At 32.3% G+C, this 25,906-nt stretch overlaps 1 protein-coding gene across 11 annotated transcripts in view; it reads left to right on the top strand.

Annotated features, from left to right (window-relative positions):
• The window catches only part of mub (poly(rC)-binding protein mub), a 187,129-nt gene that overhangs the window by 111,012 nt on the left and 50,211 nt on the right, over nt 1–25,906 (top strand). For all 11 annotated transcript variants that reach the window (XM_076539094.1, XM_076539093.1, XM_076539095.1 and 8 more), the window contains 2 exons: nt 17,474–17,530; nt 24,192–24,575. In XM_076539094.1, coding sequence (XP_076395209.1) covers nt 17,474–17,530; nt 24,192–24,575 — 441 coding nt within the window. The remainder of the gene's footprint in view (nt 1–17,473; nt 17,531–24,191; nt 24,576–25,906) is intronic.

The raw sequence follows: 25,906 nt of genomic DNA on the forward strand, positions 1-25,906 counted from the left end.
GGCCGCTTAAATTAATTTTCCCGCGGACAAACTTTTCCTCTAAGCCCCATAATCGTTCGAAAGTTCCCGCGAGACTTGCTACCAATTTAAAAAGTACAACTCAATCATCCACCACTTGACAAACTAAACTCCGTGAAGTAGCTCAATATTTCCAGAAGCCCTGAAAAAATCCCTTGAAATCCTAAATCGTTTCCAGTGGCTCAGGTAGGAGCAGCTCGAACAGCTGAAAATTGCGGACCCTCCTCGAATGTTCCTCTATCCGGTTCGTGATGCTTTCGGCCGCAATAAATGCGACCGGTCCCGTGTAAATGCGAATCCTTTCGTCATGTTCATCCCTCTTGTTCCCGCGGATAATATTGCAGACTAAAGTACGCCGGCTCGAGAGACGAATATCGGTTGCGAGAGGATTGAATAGGAAGAAATCGCGAGGGGTTGTTTCCGCTACGCGATCGCGGTAGACGGGGAAGGGTGGTTTTTGAATTTCGCGAGTAGGAAATTTGGGGATTTGTGAGTTAGGGAGTTTTAGATTTGGAAATTTGGAGATTTTTAGGCTTCTGAGTTTGGAAATTTTAAAGGGACATTTAGGTTTTTTTTTAGTGGAGAATGGGGAGATTTTTTTTATTTGGGAATTTGGGATTTGGGAATTTTTTACTTGGACATTTAGGAGTTTGGGGATTTTTATATTTTGGAATTTGGAAATTTTGGATATGGGGGATTTGGGGATTGCTTGACTTGGGAATCTAGGGATTTGAGAATTTTTTAACTTGGGAATTTAGGGATTTTGGGGTTTTTTACTTGCAAATTTAGGAATTTGGAAATTTCGGATGTGGGGGATTTCTTGACTTAGGAATTTAGGGATTTAGTGACTTTCTGACTTGGAAAGTTAGAAATTTAGGAATTTATATATTTTAAAATTTCGGATGTGGAGAATTTGGGGATTTTTTTACTTGGAAACTTAGGAATTTTTTGGCTTTGGAATTTAAGGATTTAGGGATTTCTATATTTTGGGGTTTGGGGAATTTTTGACTAGGGTATTTTGAAATTTGCAAATTATTGAAGTGAAACTTTTTTAATTAGGAAATATGGAATTTAGCAAGTTGGGGATTTTTATATTTAGGAATTTTGTAATTTTTAGTGACTTTTTAATTTAAAAATTTGGAAATTGCGAATCGAAGAATTTGTAATTTTGTAATTCCTAAATTTGACCATCTGAACATTTTATGTACAAATTTGGAAATAATAAAATTCTAGGGAATATTTGAAAATTCAGAAATTTCAAAATTACAAAATTTCTTATTTGTCAATTGCTTAATTCAGTAATTTAAAAATCTACAACTTAGTAATAAAAAATGGTCAAATCTATCAATTTCTAAATTTAAAATTACAAAATGTACCAGTATAACAATTCGAAATACAGAGATCTTAAAAAACAATCATTCTAAATTTATAAACAACAAATTTGCCGATATTCGAAATAAAATTTGAAGTATTTGAAATTTGAATCATACCAGAACTTTGCAGATATGAAATTCCATACATACAAAAGTCGCAAGTATGAAATAGTCTACAAGTTGAAAAATCGAAGAGTTTGACCAGGCGGTGCCCATGGTGGTCGGGAAGCAGGAAAACACGAGAGAGGTTCTCTTGATAGAACACACTCGCCACGGGGATCAAATAAAATCGCGAAGCGGAGAGGCGGTGCCTTCTTGGCACACGCGCGCAAACCGATTTATTATTGACTCGGGTCATGGATACGTGGCGGTCCAGTGATATCCGCCTGGTGTAATAAAAAAATACGAAACGATGAGATGGTTTTCCGAGGTAACTGGAGTTCATGCTGAACTTGTTGAGTTAACGATTTGAACTTTCGACTTCTAAAATTCTTATTTCGAAACCGCGTTTGTAATTCAGGAACTTCTGGCTGTTGCTCTCAACTGTCTTACTTTTTAATTTGGGTTGAATGTTAACGGTTTGGATTTGTTAACTGGTGTTGTTAACTGATCACATTTTTTTTAAGTTAATACTTCTTATATTAGTTCAGTTAATTCTTGAAATTTCTTGAGTTAACGGGTTAACGTTGAAATTAATGCTGCTGAAGTTTCTTAAGTTAAATAGGGAAATTTGGGTAAAGTTAACGTTTTAGATTTGTTAAGTTAACGTGATCAAATTTTTTAAGTTAACACTACGAATTGCTTAAGTTAATGCTGTTTAATATTCTTGAGATTTCTTAAGTTAACCCTGTTAATTTTTCTCAAGTTAACATTGTTCGGTTTCCCTTAAGTTAACGCTGTTTAAGTTGCTTAGGTTAATTCTTCCCATCATTCAAGTGAATGCTACTCAAATTTATGAAATTAACCTTATTCAAATTTATTAAGTTAACGCGACAAATTTGTTAAGTTAACACTGTTTGAACTTCTTAAGTTAGCAGTCTTCAAGTTCAAGTTAACTCTGTTAAATTAACTTTACACGTATTTGAAGTGAATGCTGTTCAAATTTATTAAGTTAACACCATTAAGTTAATTGCTTAAGTTAACTTTCAAATTTGATGAAGTAGTTGCTATTCAAGTTTCCTAAGTTAACGCAACAAAGTTCTTAAATGAACGCTTTTCCAGTTTCACAAATTTCGATCTTCTTACTACATACTTTAAGCTTCTTAAAGTTATAAAATCTGTATTTGAGCTTAAGAGTGAACTCCTCGAATTTATGAAACTGTCGTTTTGAGCTTAAATGAACGCTTAGTAATGCTTCGAACTTATCGAGTTACCATTTCAAAGATCTTGATTTTGCAATGCACAGACTATCACAGCGCAATTGAATACTGCAACATTGTTTTAAATCAATTTACCACTGCTAGTTTCATAACGAGTGTGTAACTGTGACGATTAGACGAGTAACTGGGTGAAACATATGTGCGTGTTCTGTTTTGCTTTTTAATCAGCGTTGGATTGACCTTATAATGAATTGTGCAACAAACGTCGGAACGCGTTAGTCTTGAATCAAGTGGTGGAATCGGAACACAATGTCGTTCTTAATTATTCGAAGTTTAAGGTCGGTGACTTGTTAAGTTAACTGTTCCAAACATTTTGGGTTAACATTTGGGAATTCGTGAGTTAACTGTTTCGATATCTTGGGGTAATTGTTGTGTGAACAGTCATGTGTATGTTTTGAACTTGTGAATGTTTATTTTTCTTTAGTTTATTAACTGTTCATATTTTTTGGGTTAACGTTCGAAGCTTACAGAGTTAACGTTAACTTTAAGTTAACTTTCGTACTTTTTTAGGTTAACTTTTCATATTTTGGGAGGATATCGTCTCGAACTTAAAAAGTTAACGTTAACAAATTTTTAAGTTAACTGTCAAAATTTTCTAAGCTGACGCGTTGAACTACCTACGCTAACTTTTCAAATTTATTGAGTTAACTACTCAAATTTTTTGTGTTAACGTTAGGAAATTTCTTGTGCTAACTCTCTGAATTTCAAAGTTAATTGTTTCATATTTTTGGAGTTAACATTTCAAGTTTCTTAAGTTAACGTTGAAAAAGGTTTCAGTTGCATTTTTGTATTCCTTAAGCTAACGTTTCGAACTGTTGACATTAACATTTCAATCTCCTCATGTTAACATTTCATCCCTCTTACGTTAACATTTCAACCCTCTTACGTTAACACTTCAACCCTATTGCATTAGCATTCGAAACTTGTCATGTTAACACATTAAACTTGTCACGTTAACATATCAAGCTTGTTGTGTTAATATATCAAGCTTGTCACGTTAACATATCAAGCTTGTTACGTTAGCATATCAAGTTTGTTAAGTTAACAGGTCGAGTTTGTCACATTAACAGATCAAGTTTGTCACGTTAACAGATCAAGTTTGTCACGTTAACAGATCAAGTTTGTCACGTTAACAGATCAAGTTTGTCACGTTAACAGATCAAGTTTGTCACGTTAACAGATCAAATTTGTCACGTTAACAGATCAAATTTGCCACGCTAACACATCAAGCTTGTCACGTCAACATGTCAAACTTGTCGCGTTACCATATCAAGCCTGTCACGTTAACATATCAAGCTTGTCACGTTAACACATCAAGCCTATCACGTTAACATATCAAACTTGTCACGTTAACATTTGACACCTCTTATGTCACTGTTTCCACCGTCTCAATCAATACTGATCCTCTTACAACCACATCCGGCTTTCCAAGTCAACGTTCCCAGTTATCCAAAGTTAACAAAAAGAAATCCCAACTCAAATATACCAAAAAACTCTCAACCGTCCGTCGAGGTTTGATCGTCTGCCAAGAATGTGAACTTCCTTTCGCTCGCCGATTCGGCGATCTTCCATTTCTATTTTTTCGCCGATGAATAAATCACAATGCATCGTTAAAAGGTGCGCTGCTATTTCGTAACCGCGTTACGGGAACGTTGGCAAACGACGTTCCCCTGGTTGATGGTCGAACATGGGCAGGACAAGCGAGGACGGTATTTCGCCGATTTCACGATCTATTACGATCCATTAGGATGTCGAAGTTCAGCGGTTAGAAGCTGACGGTTTCTGTACGTGCGTCTTCGAACGGGTTCGCCCAGATCCGTAATTAATTGTCGCATGGTCCACACTCGTGCTCGTTGCACGAGCAATTAATGCCCGCCGTCTTAGCAATTAATCGTAGCAGGCAGACGGCGAACAGCCCTGTTCGAACATCTTTTTGCAGTCGGACATTGTATTAGTTTCGGACCGAGACGCTCACAATCGGGCTTCACATCATTGAGCGAAGATGTTTGATAGAACTTTGGGATCGTTTCCAGAACGGTGTTTCAGACTTCTTGGTAAAATGTGTTTTGTTGGATCTCGCCGTTAAATAGCACTTTCGGGGAAAGTACACAAAATTATGATGGAGTGTACTGTTTATCTGCGCTTTGATACGATCAGGAAATATCATTTTAATTTTAGCGTCACGTGTACTGAAATGTAAACGAAAATTTAATATCGCTTTTATTTTTTGAATTGATCTAATATGTATACTTCTGAAATTAATCTTAAATTAAAGTAAATTTTTACATTAAAAATAATAGAATCTGTAGAAAATTGATATGAAAGCTTGTTTTCGAACATCTTGTTCTTTCATTGTTTCTGAAATTAAAATTGATAAGAAAGAAGAATAAAAATAGATTTATTAATATCGTTTTTTGAATAATACATCGATAGAACAGTTAAAGAATAAAACATTAAAGTGGTAAAAATAAAAAAGCAAAAAAGGAAAATAAACTACACAAAGTGGCAGAGTAGCCATTTTATTTCTAGAGTAGAAATATTTTATTTCGCCAGTAAATCTATCATTTTAAAAATCGACAATCTTTTAATTACATGAACAATAAAAAATGTTACTGTAAAAATAATATTTCACAGACAAAAGGACAGCTAAAGAATAAAATACCTCGTCAATTCCTCATCCGATTTACAATATAATTGGATACCAAAGACCGAATAGGATTCTCACCAAATCCATCTTACCCAAGAGATACAAAACGCAGGAAAAACGGAAGAATCCGATACTCCAGTTAGGAATATTTCGATGGCATTGAAATTCTACGAAAAATCTGCACCACCCATCCAACGCTAACAACCACACACACAACCCTCCACTCACACAATTTTAACAACCCCCACGTACAATCGAGCCCCTCTGGATGCACACAGGGGTGCAACACACCCTAGGGTTCTACACACATACAAACAATACACCGACATCGGATCGTGCTGAAGTGCAGCACGGAAATTATTGCACGTTTCTGCATATCTGAATGATGCTCCGTTCCGTAGGGCTCTTTTTTCCAGGGATGGTTCGACTCCCTTTATCCTATCGGTGTGCACCCTCGAAAGAGGGGCTGCCACCCTCTTGGAGGGTTTCCCTCTCGCTCGACCTGCCCCTTTCTTTATGCTTTCTCCTAGTTGCAACCTACTACAGCCCTCGCGGCTTCTTCGTGCATCTCTCTCTCTCGAAGTACAGTCCCTTTCATAAATTTAATAAATATATTACGGATACTAATAAGTCGACTTATGGAAAATTTAATGAAAGATGTATTTGTTAGTGAAATTATTTTTATAAGAGTAGTATTTTTGTAAGGATAGGATGTCTGAAGGGGGTGTCTGTATTGTGCTGGTGAGTGATGCTAGTATAGCTAGTCTTTTTAGTAGGTAGAATTTTTGGGTTTCTTGCTTTGCCTGTACTAGGTCTATTGATGGAAGAAGAAAGAAACTGTTTTCGTTTCAAAATTTTCAAATATTTGTATTCCCAAATCTTTATACACTCAAATTGCTGAATTCATAAATTTCTATATTTTCAAATCTCTAGATCCACCATTTTTACATTTTGGAATCCTTTCATCTACAAATCTGTAGATTCCCAAATTCCTACAACCCCAAATTCACACATTCTCAAATCTACATCTTCAAATCCCTACAAACCAAATCTCTATATCTTCAAATCCCTACAACCCAAATCTCTACATCCTCAAATTTCAAAACCCCCAAATTCCTGAACCCCTGAAACTCAAGACCCCTAAATTCTTGCATCCCCAAATTTCCACACCCCAAAATTCTTACATTCCCAAATTCCAACACTTCCAAATCTCTCTAGATTCCCAAATCCCCACGTCTCCAAATCTCAAAACCCCCAAATTCCTTCATCCCCAAAACTCAAGACCCCCAAATTCTTACATCCCAAAATTCCAACACCCCCAAATCTCTCTAGACTCCCAAATCTCTAAACTCCCAAATCCCTACGTCCTCAAATCTCTAAACCTCCAAATCCTTGCATCCCCAAATCTCTAAATTCCCAAATTCTCAACTTCCCCTATTTCTAAATTCCTGCATTTCTACATCCTCAAACTAGAATGAAATAGAACTTATTAATAATTGATTATGAAAATAGAATAAACTTGACTAAAATAGATTATTAAAAAAGAACCTATTAAAACTACAGCACTTCCGTTCACAACATTTCCTCTAAAAGCAAATATCCTTTTTGTGGACTGTACTTTGATGACAAATCTCGTTACACCCCCGTTTTTATGCCTCGATGGCGTCGACTACGACTACGTTGTCGTCGATGGGGCTTCCCTGTATACCTCTGTCATTCTTTCTACTCGCCTCTGTTTTTTCTTTTTCTTCTCTTTATTCCTCTTTCGCGAGCTGTGACTACGGAGCTAAATGCTGCTTCGCTCTTTTCTCTCGCACCCCTCTCTGCTCGAATACTTCATCACGCGACGAGGAGGGTGCACCAACTTCTCTGCTCGGATTTTGTTTTCCTTTATCTTCCCTTTCGACGATGATCCACCCCTCTACAAAATGCCTACATGCTTTTTCGTTCGTCTTTCTTCCTCTTTTGGCTGCTATTTCGTGAACAAGTACCCTCTGTTAACGGACAGCTGTACATGCTATAAATAAATAACTATAGTGACTTGCCAGATGTGTACCTTTTGTGGGCTATTTAATTCAGCTTTTTATTTTAATTTCATTCATTAAATATTTTATTCAATTTTATAATACATGTATGACAATAATTTTGGGAATTTTGGATTTTCGCAATTTTATAAATTTAAATAATTTAGAACGGTAAAATAATTTGTGTATAAAAAATATGGTTATCTGTAAGGAGTTAATATGTCAATTTTCAAATATTTTTCATTGTTAGAGTGTTAAATTAAATATTCAATAAATTGTTAATTTTTTAAATATTGTATATATATATTTTTTTTACTTAAATTTCTATGTACTTTTATTTAAATTTCAATTAGAATTCTTTGAGAAAAGGAAGTCTAAATATAAAAAAAATAATTGATAGGCTCATATTTTTCAAATTTGTATTTATTCAATTTTCAATTAAAATTCCGTGATAGAATTTTAATTAATTCAAATAAACACAAAAAAATAATTTAAATTTAAAATAAATAAAAAAAATTGTTAAGGAAATAAAAGTTTGTATTCAAATTTTAATTAAAATTTTACGAAGAAGAAATTCATAAAAGAAATATTATTCTGAATTTTACTAAAAATTAGTTTGTATGAAGGTAATTTCTGTTCTATAGGATATCTTAATTTCTGCATAATTGATGTAAGTTTTCGGTAAGGGTTTGGATTAAACGTGTCCGCGTAGCATCAAAAGGATAATGGAATCATGATAATTCACATTGAAAGGCAACCGATTGGCCTGAGTTCCTGGCCAGTGTCCAGCTTATCCTACGAGCTCGTCGTGCATATTCTCCCTGCAGACATAATGCTTCTCTTCGGCCAAAAACGCGGCCAGACGTATTTATTTCGCGTGGAAGAGCCTGCATCACGTATCCGTTTACTCGCTTACGAGCCTCTCCCAAACGGACCGTTTTGCAACACCACGAAATTGTCGTCCCCGAAAAGAGATCGTTGAACAACCGTGACGAATACGCTATGTTCTATCGATCGCACTCTATTGCAATACGTATGTATGTGGCACTGAATTTTTGAGTTTATTGCTTTTTATATTTCATACGCATGGTTTTTATATGCGTTTTTATATTTTGGAGTTTTGGAGGAATAGTTTGATTTTGTGTCCTTTAATTTGTGTATTGTGGAGTTTGAAATATTGAAATTTTGGGGTTTGGTTTTGGGTATGGAAATTGGAGGGAATTATTAAATTGAGAAATCTTGTAATGTCTGCGTTTTCGAGGTTTTGAAAGAGAGAGTTTTTATAAATTCTAAAAATTGTAATTTTTAAGTTTTCAATTCTCAAATTTTCGAATACTAATTTTTTTCAATTCCCAAACTTTCAAATTGCAATTTCTTCGATTTCTAAATTTTCAGTTCCCAAACTTTCAAATTGCAATTTCTTCGATTTCTAAATTTTCAATTCCCACATTTCCAATTTCCAATTTTTTCATTTCTCACATTTTTTAATTTCAATTTCTTCAATTCCCAAATTTTCACACTTTTATTTCTTCAGTACCCAAATCTACAAATTTCAATTTTTTCAGTTTCCAAATTTTCAAATTTCAGCTCTTTCAGTTTCTAAATTTTCAAATTTCAATTTTTTCAATGCCTAAATTTTTAAAGTTCAGTCTTTTTAATTTGCAAATTTTCAAAATTCTAAATTCCACCTTTTCCAATTTCCAAATTTCAACTTTTCAATTCCCATATTTTCAAATTTCTAAATTCTAATTTTTCCACCTTCCAAATTTACAAATAATTGAATTTCTAAATTCTGTAGGATATCCCTAGGATTTCCCTTGAATCATTTTAAAATCTTCTAGAATCATCTTAGAATCTCAGGAATAAGGTACAAATGTTCGAACTCAAAAATATCTAAATTACTATAATATATAAATTTATTTACTATTTATAATAAATGAAAAATGCATTTCTTACATACTCCACACTGTTGTAATATATTTTATCGACAACCCCTTTTTTAATCAATTTTGTAAATTTGGTAAATGTGTGATTTTGTAAATGAAGGAGTTGGTAGGTAATACAAATTAGGATTTATAGATTAATCTCTGGCCCTAAGTTATTAAAAAAATATGTTCATATAAATTTTACCATAAATTGAGAAAATACGACAGAGAAATGGTAGGTAATAGAAATTAAGGTTTGTAAAGGGTTAACAGGTTAATCTCTGTTGCAATGTTATTAAAAAAAATATCTTAAAATAAATTCCACCCTAAATTCAGAAAATTTGACAGGGAAATGGTGGGTAATAGAAGTCAAGGGTTGTAAAGGGTTAGCAGGTCAATCTCTGGTCCAAAATTGTTAAAAAATACGTTCACATAAATTCTACCATAAATTAAAAAAATTCAATCTAGAAATGGTAGGTAATAAAAATGATAGGTTGTAAAAGGTTAATTTTTAGTTCAAAATTATTAAAAAAAAATATCTTCATATAACTTTTAGCATAAATTCAGAAAATTCCACCAAAAAAATGATAGGTAATAGAAATTAAGGGTTGTGAAGTGTGAACAAGTTAATCTTTGATCCAAAGTTATCACAAACGAAGTTCATATAAGTTCTACCATAAATAGAGAAAATTCGACAGCCACACCGGAAATTCCGTTAATTTTTCCCCATTCCCCGTGCAATGTCACGGTCGTGGTTTCCCCTCGCTATAGGCAATGGCATCGACATAAATATCTGGCTCGAATCCAACACGTCATCTTATCTTCGCGCAAAGTATTCGTCGTTTTCGTGTTTTCCGGTCTTTTTCAAACAGCCGGCGCTATCGGTATCCTTTGTAAACAGTCGTGTCGATCCACGTGGAAGAGATACGTACTTCCACATGTATGTATACCTATGTAACGGTCAACCAAGGCAACACAGAAGAAAAGACGTTGTTCGCAAAAGAAGGAGATACGTTTGTGTCTGAAAAGGGCTAGGCTTTTCGCGATTCTTTTTCAAGATTCTCCAGCAAAAGGAGAAACTGGAACGCTGCCAGGGCTTGCGGCCAATAGTCTTCTCTTTTCTAATAACTTGAAGACGATGCTGTTTCTGATGTATCGAAGCCGCTGATTCGTGCACGAGATGCCTCGTCGTGTTTCAAAGAAAATATCGCCTGGCGTAGTATTACGGTTTAATTTATTACAGGGTACGCTTTAATTTATTACCTAACACTCTCTTATGAGTTACTGTGCTTTTCACGTTGCTTCTTTGTTGACGTGGAATATGTGAACAAATTTTCGTACGTGTGTGATAAGATTACACTTAGCGAATTATTCAATTTAGGAATTTTTTATGACGACTTTTTTCTATTCTTAGTTTCTGTTTGCAAGTTTGACTATTCTTAAATTCTAGTTAAGTTTGAAAATTTTTAAGATTCTATATTCTCAATTTTTTCATTTTTGAAATTGACAAATTTTACACTTTGTAATTTTATAACATTTCAGGAGAAAAACAAAATTGGTAATAACCTTAAAATTTCCTTAGAGTGGAGTTAAGATCTACATAGAATTTATTAGGAGTCTACTTGCATTTAATTACCCTAGAAGATTTCCAGAATCTATTTAATATTCCTAGGATCTTAACAAGCTTAATCTCTTTAATATCCCTAGGATTTTACAATCTTAATATTTCTTTAATATCCCTAGGCTCTTAACAATCTTAATATTTCTATAATATCCCTAGGATCTTAACCAGCTTAATATCTCTTTAATATCCCTAGGATTTTACAATCTTAATATTTCTTTAATATCCCTAGGCTCTTAACAATCTTAATATTTCTATAATATCCCTAGGATCTTAACCAGCTTAATATCTCTTTAATATCCCTAGGCTCTTAACAATCTTAATATCTCTATAATGTCCCTAGGATCTTTTGCAAACTCTGAATTTTTCAAAATTATTCTAGAATCTTCCTAGAAGTATTTTAATATTTTTTTTAATATCCCTAGGATTATTTACAAATTCTCAAATATTCAAAATTGTTTTAAAATCTCCCTAAGATCATCTTAGCACCTCTAGAATATTCCTAGGATTCTTTGAAAATTCTGAAATATTCAAAATTGTTTTAAAATCTCCCTAGGATCATCTTAGCACCTCTATAATATTCCTAGGATTTTTTCCAAATTCTGAAATATTCAAAATTGTTCTAAAATCTCCCTAGAATTATCTTAATACATCTATAATATCCCTAGGATCTTTTGCAAACTCTGAATTTTTCTAAATTATTCTAGAATCTTCCTAGAATTATCTTAATATTTTTTTAATGTCACATCTTGATGTGCCAGTTAAAATGTAAAAAGTACAAAGAATACACTGAACTACCAAATAGTTAGTATCAAATAGTTGATACAAATATTTCCAATTAGGTTAGCGGACAAATTCTTAAAAATATAGATGATAGATTCGTATGATAGATTAACCATCTCCATATGTATATGATGTGGCAGTCAAAATGTGAAAAGTACAGAAAATACACCAAACTATCACACAATGTGAGCCGATAGTCATAGAGAAGGGTTCGCAGCGGTTCGTTAACGTCGCATGTAATTGGCCGTTGGCCAGGTACCGGTTCCCTTTTCGATGTCTTCTTGTTCCAGCTATATTTGCCTCCAAGGAGATTCGTCGACGGTGACGCGGTTGTCCAGCTCTCCCGGCCGACGCGTCGGGAGGGTTCGCGATGATTTACGGTGGTTGGCGCCTTCAGATTTACCGAAACCCCGCTTTCTCACCGTAGTCTCTTTTCGGGAGAAACCGCGTGCGTCATAGAACGCAAAGAAAGCATCGAAAAGTGCGGCGGCTGTTCGCGTCGATCCGAGAAAGCGATTTCGTGAGCTGCCGCGAAAATGAGTTATAAACGAGCTCCTTTCGGGTCCTTTGAGACGACGCCTTCGTCGCACAAAGAAGGCGATGCAAAGTGGCCAATTAAATATACAAGTCGCTTGCAAGATCGGCCTAATAGCTCGAGTGCCACCCGCACTCCGTAAAATGCGATTTCGTTAAATATTTACTCTGCAAAAATTCTGCTCTTTATCGCCTCGGGGAGATACCCACGGCGTGTAAAATGTAACTTGCATTTTGCCGACGGAAATGATACGGTGTCAGATAGCTGCTTTCAGATGTTTTCTGCGAGATATTTTTTAGAAGATATTTCTATGAAATATGTTTCGTTTAAGATCATTTTTATGAGATATGCAACGTATTTTACGTAAGATTCTGCACGTTTTATATGAGATGTTTCTTGTAACATTTTTCTTAAAATAATTTTCATCAAATATTTTGTGTAGAATGTGTCCTGTAAGATATTTTTATATGATGTGTACCATATTCCTGTAAGGCATTTTATATAAGATATTTTATACCCTCTAAATAATTAATTCTTAATAACATTTTTGATAACAAAAGCTACATTGAATAAACGTTGTCAGAAAATATAGAAATATATAATAAGGTGAAGTATCGATAATTCGCTTTAACTTTGTTAACATTTTTTAATGACAAAATTATGCATTACATATAGAGATTAAAATCATTTGGCTTATAGTAACCTGGCTTTAAACTAATAGTCCTAATCTAACCTAAAATTAATTGTCTTAATTTAACCTACCTCTAAATTCTTAATCTAACCTAACCTGAAATTAATCGTCTTAATTTAACCTAACTTCAAATTAATAGTCCTAATTTGATCTAACTTAAAATTAATTGTCTAAATTGAACCTAACCCTAATGTAATCTAACCTGAAATTAAGTGCCGTAATTTAACCTAACCCTAAACTAATAGCTCTAATCTAACCTAACCTGAAATTAATTGTCCTAATTTTACCTAACCCTAAACTAATAAATCTAATCTAACCTAACTTCAAATCAATTGTTGCAATTTAACCTAACCTTAAACTGATAATTTAACCTAACACTAAAATAATAATTCTAACCTAACATAACTCTCAATTGATAGTCTTAACGTAACCTAACCTTCACCTAACCATGGCTTATTTAATCTAACTCTAATTCAAACAAATTTAAATTGAACCTAACCTGGTCAAATGTAAGCTAATTGTAGTCTAACCTAACCTAATCAAGTTTTGATTAAACCTAACGTATTCTAATATAATGTAACCTAATTTGTTTCTAACTTAGCCTAACATAATTTTAATCAAACCTAACCTAATCTAATTTTAACATAATTAAGCTAATTTAGGTTAGGTTCAAGAATAAATAAATAAAAATAAAATCCCACATTAAATTTAACTTCAGTAACTTTTAATCACCTTGAAGTATTTAATTATTTAAGTCTATTCGTACCTAACATAGGTTAGACATCAGAAAACTAGTATAAGTTAGGTTAAATTTGCACTCGAGACAGAATAATAAATTAGCGCATTAACGTCCACCTCACTCGTTCCAATAAATCTTAACGATACTCTCGATATATTATTAACTACCGATCAGATATCGATAATCGATAGCAGCACCTCTATTTCTAGGTCTAGGTACGTAACACTAAAAATATAATAGTTGCGAAACACACGAGCACCGTGTATTTAAATCGATATTCCGCGATGGGTTCGAAAGTATTATTAATATTACGCTAATGGTATGAAATAGCAAGTGTAACTATCGGCCTTAAATTTGACTTTTTGGACTCGGATCCAGCGCGTTGCATTTGGCCGGCCGCCAACTTGATTCACTGTTGATTCAACAGTTTATACACCGAGTAAGTTCATCTTTTGCATATGCACGCTATCGGATCCACGGATTCTATGAACTTTCTCTTAGGACGGTTTTAAGGGTAATTTGCTCGTCAGAAGTTACGAGAGAGGGTGGGATAAAATGTGTATCTTATGGGACGCGGGCTGCGCGCCTCTGACTAGAGACGGTCCATTTTCGCTAACACCCTCCAACTCTCTTGCCATAAGTCCAAAGTCTAAAATTCACTTGTTCCTAGAACTCGTTGCAAAAGAGCTCACGGTATTACTTCAGCCTTCGAGAGCTATTTAAAATTAATCGAAATTATTAGCGATTCCTACTTGGAAGCCGAGTTTAATTGCGATCCAAATTTTGAGAGAAAGTATTTTATACTTGATAAAGGTTAGGTATATTTTGAGACTTTAATATTGGAATCTTTCAAGATTTGGTATTTGAGAATTTCGCATTTTTTTTTTTAGATTTTGGGAGGTTTTTGGGATTTGAAGATGGAGTGTTTTTGAATTTTTGAGGCTTGGGTTTTTGGGAGTTTGAGACAAATCTTTTTGAGATTTTGGGTTTTGGGACATTGATAATTAGGATTTGGGGATTTGGGGAATTTTCGTTTTTGGGACTTTAGGATGTGGGGAATTTTGGTATTTGGGACTTTTGGATTTGGAGAATTTTTATTTTTGGAACTTTAGGATTTGGGGGATTTTAGCATTTGGAATTTTAGGATTTGGGGGTTTTAGAATTTAGGGAATTTTCATTTTTGGAACTTTCAGATTTGGGAAATTTTCATTTTTGGAACTTTAGGATTTGGGGGATTTTAATATTTGGAATTTTAGGACTTGGGGAATTTTGGTTTTTGGAACTTTAGGATTTGGGAGATATTAGCTTTTGGAATTTTAGAATTTGGGGATTTTTTATTTTTGGGATTTTAGGATTAGGGGGATTTTGACTTTTGGTACTTTAAAATTTAGAGAATTTTTATTTTTGGAAGTTTAGGATTTGCAGATTTTAGAATTTGGGGAATTTGTATTTTTGGGACTTTAGGATTTGAAGAATTTTCATTTTTGTGACTTTAGAATTTGGAGGATTTTGGCATTTGGTACTTTGGAACTTGGGAAATTTTCATTGTTGGAATTTCAGGATTTGAAAATTAGATTTTTAGAATTCTGTAATTTTAAACATTTGGGAATTTCGAAAATTTAATAAACCTTTTGGATTCTTGATTTTTAAAATTTTTAGAATTCTAAAAGTTTCATAACTTTGAATTTTTACAACTTTTGTAAAAATTGACATCCTGAACACTTGTATTATTATAAAATTACTTTTAAATATATTTTTAACAAAATACGATATACTTTTACCGACTATCAATTTCTTTAATTACTTCTTACTGCATAAATGAATAATTACTGATTTTATGCAGCGTCAATTCACTCTTTCACTAATTTATCCAATTGACTGTCTTTTCAGCTAGCAAGGTTTAGAGTTTCTACCAAAATTTGCACCTTCGAGTGTTAATATCTCATATCTCTCATATTTCACCAAATTCACCGTTTGAATCAGTAATCTAAAATGCATCTATTCAAACGTTGAACGTCTCCGAATTGGAAGTAAGATTCCTCGCGTTCATCAGGGTGTAACAGTGTCAGCGTTGATTTTCAGCGATCCATCATCGCGAAACAAAGTCTCGAGGCAGTTTCGAGCACGGTCACAACAGAGTGGACGTTTTCTCGACGAGACATTCTCTCCACTCGTACCTATAATTAGTCGTGTGTGCTGGTACTCGATGTCCAGCCAGCCAGATCTCGTATCTTCCTTGACACGTTCTGACCCTACGATAATGTCACCGCTCGAGGCTTCTGGGCGAGCAGGTATGCCACTCGTGTGCTCCTCTAAACTTAGATGGTGGCTGCCTACATCGACCGAGATGCCAGGCATCTCGTTTCACGACACAGACGACGCCGTATCGTGCTAAATTCTTCATTTTCAGATGCGACAAACGTCGAACAAATCCAAACGTTCTTCCTGCGCGGCTGGATCTTTCGACGGCTAAACGGATTTAGACGTTTTTCCGCCTATTTCGGGACACTGATTTGCACTCACCCTCGCCATTTTGTTTGACATTTCGGTTAGGAATAAATATTTCTTTATTACGGATTTATTTAGGCGTGTACGCAGGTTCATATGTTACACTTGTTATACGTGGTACACGTGTGCCACAAGTTACGTATGTTATACGTGTTGTACATCTTGCTACACATGTTCTGCATGGTATATTGTAGATGTTGTATATGTTAGACATGTTATATGCGTTATGTATGTTATACATGTTATGTGTGATACGTGTGTTATACGTGTCGTATATGTTACATATGTTACACATGTTATACATGTCATACTTACTACACATATTTTACATGGTATACATGTTGTAGGTGTTATATGTATATTACATATGTTATGTATGCTGCATATGCCACACGTGATATATGTTATACATGCCACACATGCTATGTATGTTGCATATGTTATATATTGTTATACATGTCACACATGCTATGTATGTTGCATATGTTATGCATTGTTATACATGTCACACATGCTATGTATGTTGCATGTTATACATTGTTATACATGTTACACATGCTATGTATGTTACATATGTTATATATTGTTATACATATCATACATGTTGCATATGTTACACATTGTCATAAATGTCATACATGAATATTACACAAAGTACATATGTTACACTTGACATATATGATACTCATGTTACATACTTTTTACATATCACATATGTTATATATGTCACACATATGGTTGAATATATTCAAAAATTCCTTTGAAACTAAAAAATTTGAAAATTCCATTGTTCCAAAGTGAACCAATTTCCAAATCTTATAATCCCAAATCTTGAATATCAAAAATCCCAAAATTGCCAAATACAAAAATTGCAAACTCCCAAAATTGTAAACCCGAAAATATCCGAATCTCCGAAAATCGAGGACGTTGCACCACTCGCGTTCGAATATCGAGAAAATAAGGCAGTATCATTATGTTCCGATATACGTGAAAATTTATCACTAGGCCAAACTGTTGTAAATCCACTAATTTATCGAAAAGCTGCATTAGAGCGAGTGCACTAGGTGGCTTTAAAGCGGCTGATATTTACGACCAGTTCCACGTAGCATAGTAACTCATAAGCATAATCAAGCCTATTCAAAGGTTTACGGTTTCTATTACGTTTCTCCCTACTGAAACTTATGGTATCTTTGTATTATAATAACGTGTATTCTGTTATTTGTGTTACAGGAGGTCGGTAGTATCATTGGGAAGAAAGGAGAAATCGTCAAGAGGTTCCGCGAAGAGGTAATTAATACACTTTTAATTAATATTATTATATTTCTTTATTTACCAAAAAATTTGAGGAAGGTATACCTTGGTTTATTTATCGAAAAAGGTGAATTTTAAATGTTAGTATTTTTTGTAAAAGAGATGCTAAATTTTTAATTAAATTAGAATTAAAAATTGAAATTATATATAATTAAATTTGTTTTAAATTAAATGTATCTATTAATAAAATTTTATTTTTTATAATACATTAAATATACTGATTAACAATTTTATTATTTAAATTTCTCATTTGATTTTTACAAACAAAAATGAGGTTTGAAAATATTATTTCTGTGGATGTAATTACTGCCTCATAAAAGAAAAATTAGTATAACATACGAGTTTTGATTATTATTATATTGCAACATACAAAATTTAATTATTATTGTATTGTAACATACGAGTTTAAATTATTATCATATAACATATGCATTCAAATTATTATTATATCATAACATGCGAGATGAAATTGTTATGTTACAAAATACGAGTTTATTGTACATGAAGCAGACTACATTTACATAATGAATTAGCTCAAATTGTCCATTGCAAATTCCACAAAAATTCAATATCCTGTAAATAAATGAATATATAGAAGAAATAATAAATAAATAGAGCAATCTATTCATAAAAATTTTATTTGTTTGTTCACGATTCCACCAATTTCTCGTTCCACACAACAAGTCGTTACAGAAAGTTTAGTTAGTGTGACTGACCACGCTTTCATCGTGAATCACTGTTTTTGATAATCGTTCAGTGACAGTTATTTGTCGAAAATATTCGTCACCGCCCCCTAATCTCGTGTTTCAAAGTTTCACGCTTTGTACTGCACAGTCATGCTTAATCATCCGGTGTCTCTATTAAAATATTGACAAATATATATAGTCGGGTGTCCAGTTTCTGCCATTAACATGTATTTCGTTATAGCGATACGCTTCAATGTTCATTATCTTCAACATTGTATCAACTTTATGCATTTGAAATGTCACATCACGAAAATAGAAAGTGAGACACAATTTGGTGACATGAGTACCATAAAACGGTACTTGTGAATATCAGTTCGGAGCTTAGTGTGACAGAAAATATCACTTAGCTTTGGTAGCGCTTGCTGTACAAAATGGCCGCTTGCCAGTTATAGAGAACAATGATTTCGATTTATTGGAAGGGACGTTAATTGGTGACATAAAAGTTTCTCGAAATAGTGTTTATGGTGTATCAAATTAAAGCTTGGAGTTTGAGGAAAATTGCTTGTGAGCTGTTTATTATTATTTTGAATACAGAATGGCTGTTTGGGAGTTATGGGAAATGGCGATCGATTTCAGGGTTGTTGAAGTCTGATACAATTTTATGACATGAAATTATTATAAAATAGTAGCTTATGATATATCAAATTAAAGCTTGGAGTTCAACGAAAATTTCTGTATAAGTTATTTTATTAAAATTTTGAATACAAAATGGCTGGTTGGCAGTTAAAGCAAATGGCGAGCAATTTCAAGACCTTCAAAATCTAATATAATTTAATGACATAAAATTATTGCAAAATACTAACTTATAATATATCAATTTCAAGCTTAGAGTTCACTAAGCAGTAGTACATAAGCTATTTATTAATATTTAGAGTAAAAAATGGCTGGTTGGTAGTTACAGCAAATGGCGATCGATTTCAAGATCTTTAAAGTCTGATATATTTTTATGACATAAAATTATCATAAAATATTACTTATGATACATCAATGTAAAGCTTAAAGTTCAAGGAAAATTGCTACGTAAACTGTTTATTAATTTTTTAAATACAAAATAGCTGCCTGTGAGATAAAGCAAACAATTGCCTTTCTTAGACTCTTTATAGTCTAACACGATTTGATGACATAAAACTTACACAAAAGTAATTTTTATTATATATAAATTTAAAGCTTAATATGTGTTAAAAGTAATGATATAAATATCTTTTTAACATTTCTCGCTTGTTGACTATTAAATAACCACATTCGTTTTTGTAGAGTCAGTAAGATTTTCTGACAGTCAGTGAATTCGTATTAAAAATATTTATGAATTGTTTATTCAGTCATTTTTGTTAGACTTCAAGCTTTAAATTGACGTGTCATAAGTACTATTTTATAATACTTTTATGTCATGAAATTTAACAAGATTATTGGTGTCTTGAAAGCAGTCATTGTTTGCTATAACTATTCAGCAGCCATTTTGTATTAAAAACATTAACGAGTTTTTTGTGCAGTTATGTTTATTAGATCTCAAGCTTTAAAATGACGTATCATAAGTACTATTTTATAATACTTTTATGTCATGAAATTAAATAAGATTATTGGTGTCTTGAAATCAGTCATTGTCTGCTATAACTATTCAGCAGCCATTTTGTATTAAAAACACTGACTAGATTTTTATACAGTTATTTTTACTAGACTTCAAGCTTTAAAATGACGTATCATAAGTACTATTTTATTATACTTATATCATCAAGTTTATTTAAAATTTTTAATGTTTCAAAAATCAATGTTTCATAAACACCTAAAAATATAAAAAGAAAATAAATTTGTTATATAACAAAAGAAATATTACCAAAATAATATTAGCTACATTAAAATAAAGAATATAAAATAACTAATTAGTTGTATATTAAAAGTTTCGAAATTTGCAAATAATATACTTTTCAAAAATAAAAGTTACATCCCATTTTAAAAGAGGAAATTTCATCCATGATTGTAATTACGATTGCGATTACGCTTCACTGATGAATACAAAGTTTATTTTAGTATTCACACCGTCCTTAATTCGCGATAAAATCATCATCGAGGCAAGATGACCGAGCGGTTGATTTAGAACAGAGAGTACTTTAATAATTGCTTCGCTCGTAACGCCATGTCCGCGCGATTTTACAGTGTATTAGTTTACGGTACACGGGACTTAATTAAGCGTGACGCACACGTGATATTAAACGCGGGTCATTTTCACACTTTATTGATATTATACGTCGTTTCATCTTCTCCGTGTACACTTATATGAAATTTCTAATTTTCATGCTACTGTCAATTATTTCACTAAATTATCACTAATTTTTAAGGTATTAATTAGTTATTTGCAATAATTTTTTATATTGGGAAATCATTAAATTTTTTAAAAATTGAACATTTTTTTACTTTGATGACTCAGAGATTTTGAAGTTTTGAAATTTCACTTTTTGGAGATGAGATATTTATTTATAGATTTGCTAATTTTCTAGATTTTCAAACTTGCTAATTTTCTGAATTTTCAGGTTTCTTAATTTTATGAATTTTAAAGTTTGTTAATTTTCTGAATTTTCAAATTTTCATATTTCCTAATTTTCAGCTTTGAAAATTTGAAATTAAGAAAAACAAGAAATTTATTTTTAAATTAAAAAATTTTTAAATGTGCTACTTTTCAGAATTTTTCTAAATTTAAGTTTGATGCTTGGAACTTGGAAAATTTGGAATTTCTGTATTTCCAAATTTTTAATTTTGAAATCAAAAAAACTTGATAACTTAATAATTCAAAGTTTTTGTCATTTGAAAATCTGAAAATTGTAAATTACCAAATCTCTAAACTTCAAAGTTCAATAATTTGTACCATAACTTAATCTTCTATACTATGAATTAATTTACAATAATTTAACATTCAATTATCATACATATATTATTTATTTCTAATTAGTCAGTTATATATGAATATATATTAAAATTAAAAAATGTTAACATTAAAAAAAAAATATTAAAATTAAAAAATGTTTACACTCAAAAAATATATCATCATTGAAAAATGTTAACGTCCAAAAGAATATGCTAACCTGAAAAAAATGAGAACACTAAAAAAGATGTTAACATTAAAAAATATATTAACATTAGAAAAACGAGTAAAAAAAATCTGTTTATGGAAAAATTTACCCATTACCCAATATCTCCCATCCTTGAATAGCCCACAAACACACATTCACCCAATCAACACACGCTTAATATTTTAACCTGCATAACTGATTCACCAGGTAGTTAAAACGTATAAGGCTACTAGAACAAAGAGATTTAAAATAACTTCCAATGACCTACATTCACGGGTCGTTGTATGAAGTGGCCCCTGTTGCACGATAAACAAAAAATACATTGTCCTGGCTTAGAAAATAAACGCTTGTAATCTCTTAAAATAAAATCTGATCTTTTTTGTCTCCCATTATATTAATAAGCTGCTCATTCAAATGAAAATACATCATACATCATTTACATATTGCCTTCAATCAAAAAATCATCTTTTAGCGTAAAATATTTAGTTAATTTTTTTAAATATTTTAATAAGTTATAAAACTCAAATTTTAGAAAGTTCAAAATTCTAAAAAATTTCAGAAGAATAAAGTTTCAAAATCTCAAATTTTAGAAAGTTCAAACTTGCAAAGTCTCACAATTCTCTAAAGTTTCCGAACCTTAAATTTGAAAATCCTAAATGTTCAAAAAACTCAAATTTCCAAAATCTCAAATTTTAGACAGTTCAAACTTGCAAAATCTCAAAATTCTCCAAAGTTTCCGAACCTTAAATTTGAAAATCCTAAATGTTCAAAAAACTCAAATTTCCAAAATCTGAAATTTTAGAAAGTTCAAACTTGCAAATCTCAAAATTCTCCAAAGTTTCCGAACCTTAAATTTGAAAATCCTAAATGTTCGAAAAGCTCAAATTTCCAAAATCTCAAAATTCTAAAAAATTTCAGAAGCACAAAGCTTCAAAATCTGAAATTTTAGAAAGTTCAAACTTGCAAACTCTCAAAATTCTCCAAAGTTTCCGAACCTTAAATTTGAAAATCCTAAATGTTCAAAAAACTCAAATTTCCAAAATCTCAAAATTCTAAAAAATTTCCGAAGAATAAAGCTTCAAATGACGTTCCATATTTTAACAAGTTTAAGTATTTTTTTATAATCGTAATGTATTTTTTAATTTGATACGTGTTAAATGAATGTAAAATGGTTGGAATTAAATATTGTAACAAAAAGGTTGGTAGCTTTGATTCACGGTCAGATTAATGCAGTTTTTGAACAATAACGTGTATTCGTTGGTTGGAGTTTAATTCAACTTCCATTGTCCGGTATTTAATCGCTCGAGCGCGGAGGAACGCAGTTGTGGCTCTATCAGTCGTTGGAAAACACGACAAACACCGTTGTGATTATCATTTATCAGGCAATGATAATGACGTGACAGTGCACAGTGAGGCGGAACTATAAATAACGCGTTGCACAGCTGGAAAAAGGCGTCGTTTAGCTACACTGAATTTTGCTTTGCGCTTATCTATAGGGTCATTTTGTGGTTTGAACGGTTATGTAGTAAGGAATATATTTATGAGCATTTCTGCATAAAGGAATGCTTGGAAATATTTTCGTACTGATTGAGAAATATATTTGTAAATGTTTTGGTTTTAATAATTTTTGGTATTAATAAATATTTGTGAACATTTTAGTACTAAAATGTACTTGCAAGTTTAAAAGTTTGTGAATTTAGTGTTTTGAGATTTTTGGGGTATTTTGAGACACTGGAATTTTAGAATTTTGAGATTTTGGAAACTGAGCCTTTGAAAATTCGAAAATTTTACGGTTCTTCAAATTTTTTGAGGTCTTGAAAATTTAAGCTTTTAAAATTTTGAGGAATTTTGGAAATGTTAGATTTTGAAATTTTGAAAAATTTCAGAAATTTTAGGTTTTGAAATTTTTGAGATTTTGAAGATTTGTGTTTCTGAAATTTTTAGAATTTTGTGACTTTGGAGATTTGAGTTTTTTGAAAATTTAGGATTTTGCAATTTAAGGTTTTGAAATTTGGAAGAATTTTGGAGTTTAAGGTTCTGACATTTTGAAGAATTTCAGAAATTTTAGGTTTTGAAATTTTGAAGAATTTCAGAAATTGTAGGTTTTGAAATTTTTGAGATTTTACAAGTTTGAACTTTCTAAAATTTGAGATTTTGAAGACGTTTCTGAAATTTTTTTAAATTTTGAGGTTTTGAAAATTTCAGCTTTAATAAATTTTGTAAATTAATGAAAGGTCCGTTTGATAATTTTCGCATTAACAATTTTAGAAGTTATAAAATAAGGATTTACCAATTAAATATTTGAGAATTTTGTGAACAAAAATTTATAAGTTTTCAAGGTATAAATTTGAGAATTTTGCAACTAAAAACTTGAAAATATACAAAAGGTATAAGTTTGAGAATTTTGTAATTGAAAATTTAAAAATTTACAAGATATAAATTTGAGAATTCTTAAGTTAGAAATTTGAGAATTCCTAAATCACAAATTTGACTATGTACCAATTAGAAATTTGAAAATTTACAGGTTACAAATTTAACAAATTTCCCTTATAAAATTTGGGAATTTTGCCATCCAAAACTTGAAAATTCAGAAACTATAAATTCTCAAATTTTACAATTCAAAATTTGAAAACATACCATGTACAAATTTGAAAATTCCTAATTTAGGAATTTGAGCCTTCTGCATTTCGAAACTTGCAAAACCCATTTCCAAAAATTAAGTAGTACAAACACGCACGAATTTCCAAATATCTTATCCTGCCCATTTAAAAATCTCTACATATCCAATATAAACTAAACCATTTACTTACCAATAAATTTTGTTTGCAGTCGGGCGCGAAGATCAACATCTCGGACGGTTCGTGTCCAGAGCGAATAGTGACTGTGACCGGGCCAACAAACTCGATCTTCAAAGCGTTCACCTTGATATGCAAGAAATTCGAGGAATGGTGTTCTCAGTTCCACGACATCCAGAGCGGAGGTGGTGTACCAAGGCCACCGATTACGCTCAGGTTGATCGTCCCAGCGTCTCAATGTGGTTCCCTCATCGGCAAGGGTGGTTCCAAGATCAAGGAGATCCGTGAAGTGACCGGTGCCTCGATTCAGGTTGCCTCTGAGATGCTGCCCAATTCGACGGAACGTGCAGTAACCATATCAGGCACCAGTGAGGCAATCACGCAGTGCATATATCACATCTGCTGTGTTATGCTAGAGGTACGTACCTGGCCAGTACGTCCTCTTGTTCATATCACCCTGGTCTTAGGATTTCAAAGTGGAAATGTCAAACTTGATATTTGAAAGTCTCGATAAAATTTGATGAGGTGATTTAGGCTTGAAAGTGCAAGGTTAGGTATAGTTAGGTACTTGATCTCGAGGAAAATGTGTTGAAGGTGTGGAGCAATATATTTTGGATGTTATTTCAAAATAGAGGTTACGTACCTATGTCTTTTCTGGTACTCTTGTTAGTTTATGTTAGTTTCTTCAGATATTTATTATACTATGTAGGTTATATAACCTATATATAGGTATATGCCTATGGTACCTGCTGAAGTCTTTACTTACCTATCTGAATGTGGTTAACTTTCTTCAGATACCTATTTGCACCTATGTAAATTTGTTAAGGAACTTATTGCATCTGTGTAGGTTTCCTCAAATACCTATAGTATTTATCAGACTCTTCAGGTATCTATTTGCACCTATGCACATCTTCCCAGCTATCTATACCACCTTATTAGGTTTCCTCTAATACTTATTGCATCTGTTGCATTCTTCAAGTTCCTGCGTACACCTACGTAAATTTCTTAAGGTACCTATTGCATCTATGTAAATCCTCCTTCAGATGCTTATGGTTTCTATTGAAGTCTTGAAGTACCTAATTACACCTATGCATATTTCTATTAGTACCTATATGGACTTGTGTACATTTCTTCAGGTACCTATTTGAATCTGTGCAAGTTTCTTAAGGTAAATGTTTGCTATATAAATTTCTTAAAGTACCTATTTGAACGTATGTCAATTTCTTCAAGTACATGTTTGAATATGTGTAAGTTTCTTAAAGTACCTTTATACACCTACACGGAGTTTCAGATGTCTAAGATATCTGTGTAGATCTTCAAGTACCTATATCTGAGTAGATTTTCAAGTACCTATGATATCTGTAGATCTTCAGGTACCTCTGATATCTGTGTAGATTTTCGGGTACCCATGTTATACATGTAGATCATCAGGTACCTAATTAAGTGTTCAGTTACCCATTGAAATTATTTAAGTTTTCAAGTACCTATCAATTTTATCAAAGTCTTTAGGTACCTATAGATTTGTCACCTTGTCAAATTTTATCGACACCAGCGAGGATAGCCTGACACTTTGTTTTGCAAGATTTATATTAGAATTGTTTGTAAAATAATACAAGAATGTAATATGAATTCTGTTAATTCGTGTGCCAATCAGACTATAATGTAATATTTCAGAATACAAAGAAATCAGCTTCTTGATCAGTTTATCATTAGAGTACCTGTTCAACACGTTTGCTGTCGCAGTATTTC

This window comes from Megachile rotundata, chromosome 13, assembly GCF_050947335.1.
Source record: "Megachile rotundata isolate GNS110a chromosome 13, iyMegRotu1, whole genome shotgun sequence".
NCBI lineage: Eukaryota > Metazoa > Arthropoda > Insecta > Hymenoptera > Megachilidae > Megachile > Megachile rotundata.